The sequence below is a fragment of the Apaloderma vittatum genome, unplaced genomic scaffold, assembly GCF_000703405.1.
Source record: "Apaloderma vittatum isolate BGI_N311 unplaced genomic scaffold, ASM70340v1 scaffold17900, whole genome shotgun sequence".
Taxonomy (NCBI): domain Eukaryota; kingdom Metazoa; phylum Chordata; class Aves; order Trogoniformes; family Trogonidae; genus Apaloderma; species Apaloderma vittatum.
Window position 1 is genome coordinate 1 of NW_009695190.1, and position 763 is coordinate 763.

At 52.0% G+C, this 763-nt stretch overlaps 1 protein-coding gene across 1 annotated transcript; it reads left to right on the top strand.

The window, feature by feature from the left end:
• Positions 1–361: 361 nt before the first annotated feature.
• LOC104269929 (zinc finger protein 13-like) lies at positions 362–749 on the top strand (the record flags this gene model as incomplete). Its single annotated transcript, XM_009870401.1, has 2 exons — positions 362–484; positions 560–749. Coding segments are annotated over exons 1-2 (313 nt in total), but the record flags the coding sequence as incomplete, so codon positions are not given.
• Positions 750–763: the final 14 nt, after the last annotated feature.

Sequence of the window (763 nt, forward strand, 5' to 3'; positions counted from 1 at the left end):
GAGAGACCCTGTGGACCTGAAGCAGGGGAGGAGGCTGGAGCAGAGGCTCCCCAGCCTCCCACAGCCCAGGACCAGGTCCATGGTGGAGCAGACCCTTGCTTGAGCCCTTGGAGAAGGAAGATAAATCACTGTTTTTCTTCCTAATTTCTGTATTTTTAAAGGAATGGAGTGTTTCAGGACTAGCAGCTGGCTAAACCCCCCAGGGGCTGCTTGCTTGCCTCTAGAAAGGCTCCAGCAGTTGGGCAGCGCTATACTGGTTGGTACTGGTGGAGGTGGCTGCACTTAACACAGATCACATGAGCCTGTTTGTCTCCCAACAGCTGAGGAGCCAGAGAGTGGAAAGAAGAAGGAGTCCTAAGCCATGGAAAAGGTGAGAGAGAAGGTGGAAGAGAACACAGTGAAGGTGAAAGAAGTCAGAGAGAAGCCCCAGAACATCAGGGTGGAAATGTACCATGAAGTTCAATGTGAGAATGACACTGAGCAAGTGAGCCGAGAAGAAGTCTTGCTTCAGAGAAGACCTCGCAAAGGCTCTTTCAAAGGGTCGTATTCTTAAATCCAGCCAGAAGCTGGAAGCCAAGCAAAGAGTGGCTTCAAACAGAAGGGGTACACCTGTGGGGACTGCCAGAAGATCTTCACGAGGAAGAGCAGGCTGATCTGTCACCAACGCACCCACACAGGAGAGAAGCCTTTCACGTGCCTGGAGTGTGGGAAGAGCTTCATCTCGAGCTCACACCTCATGAGACACCAACGCATCCACACAGCA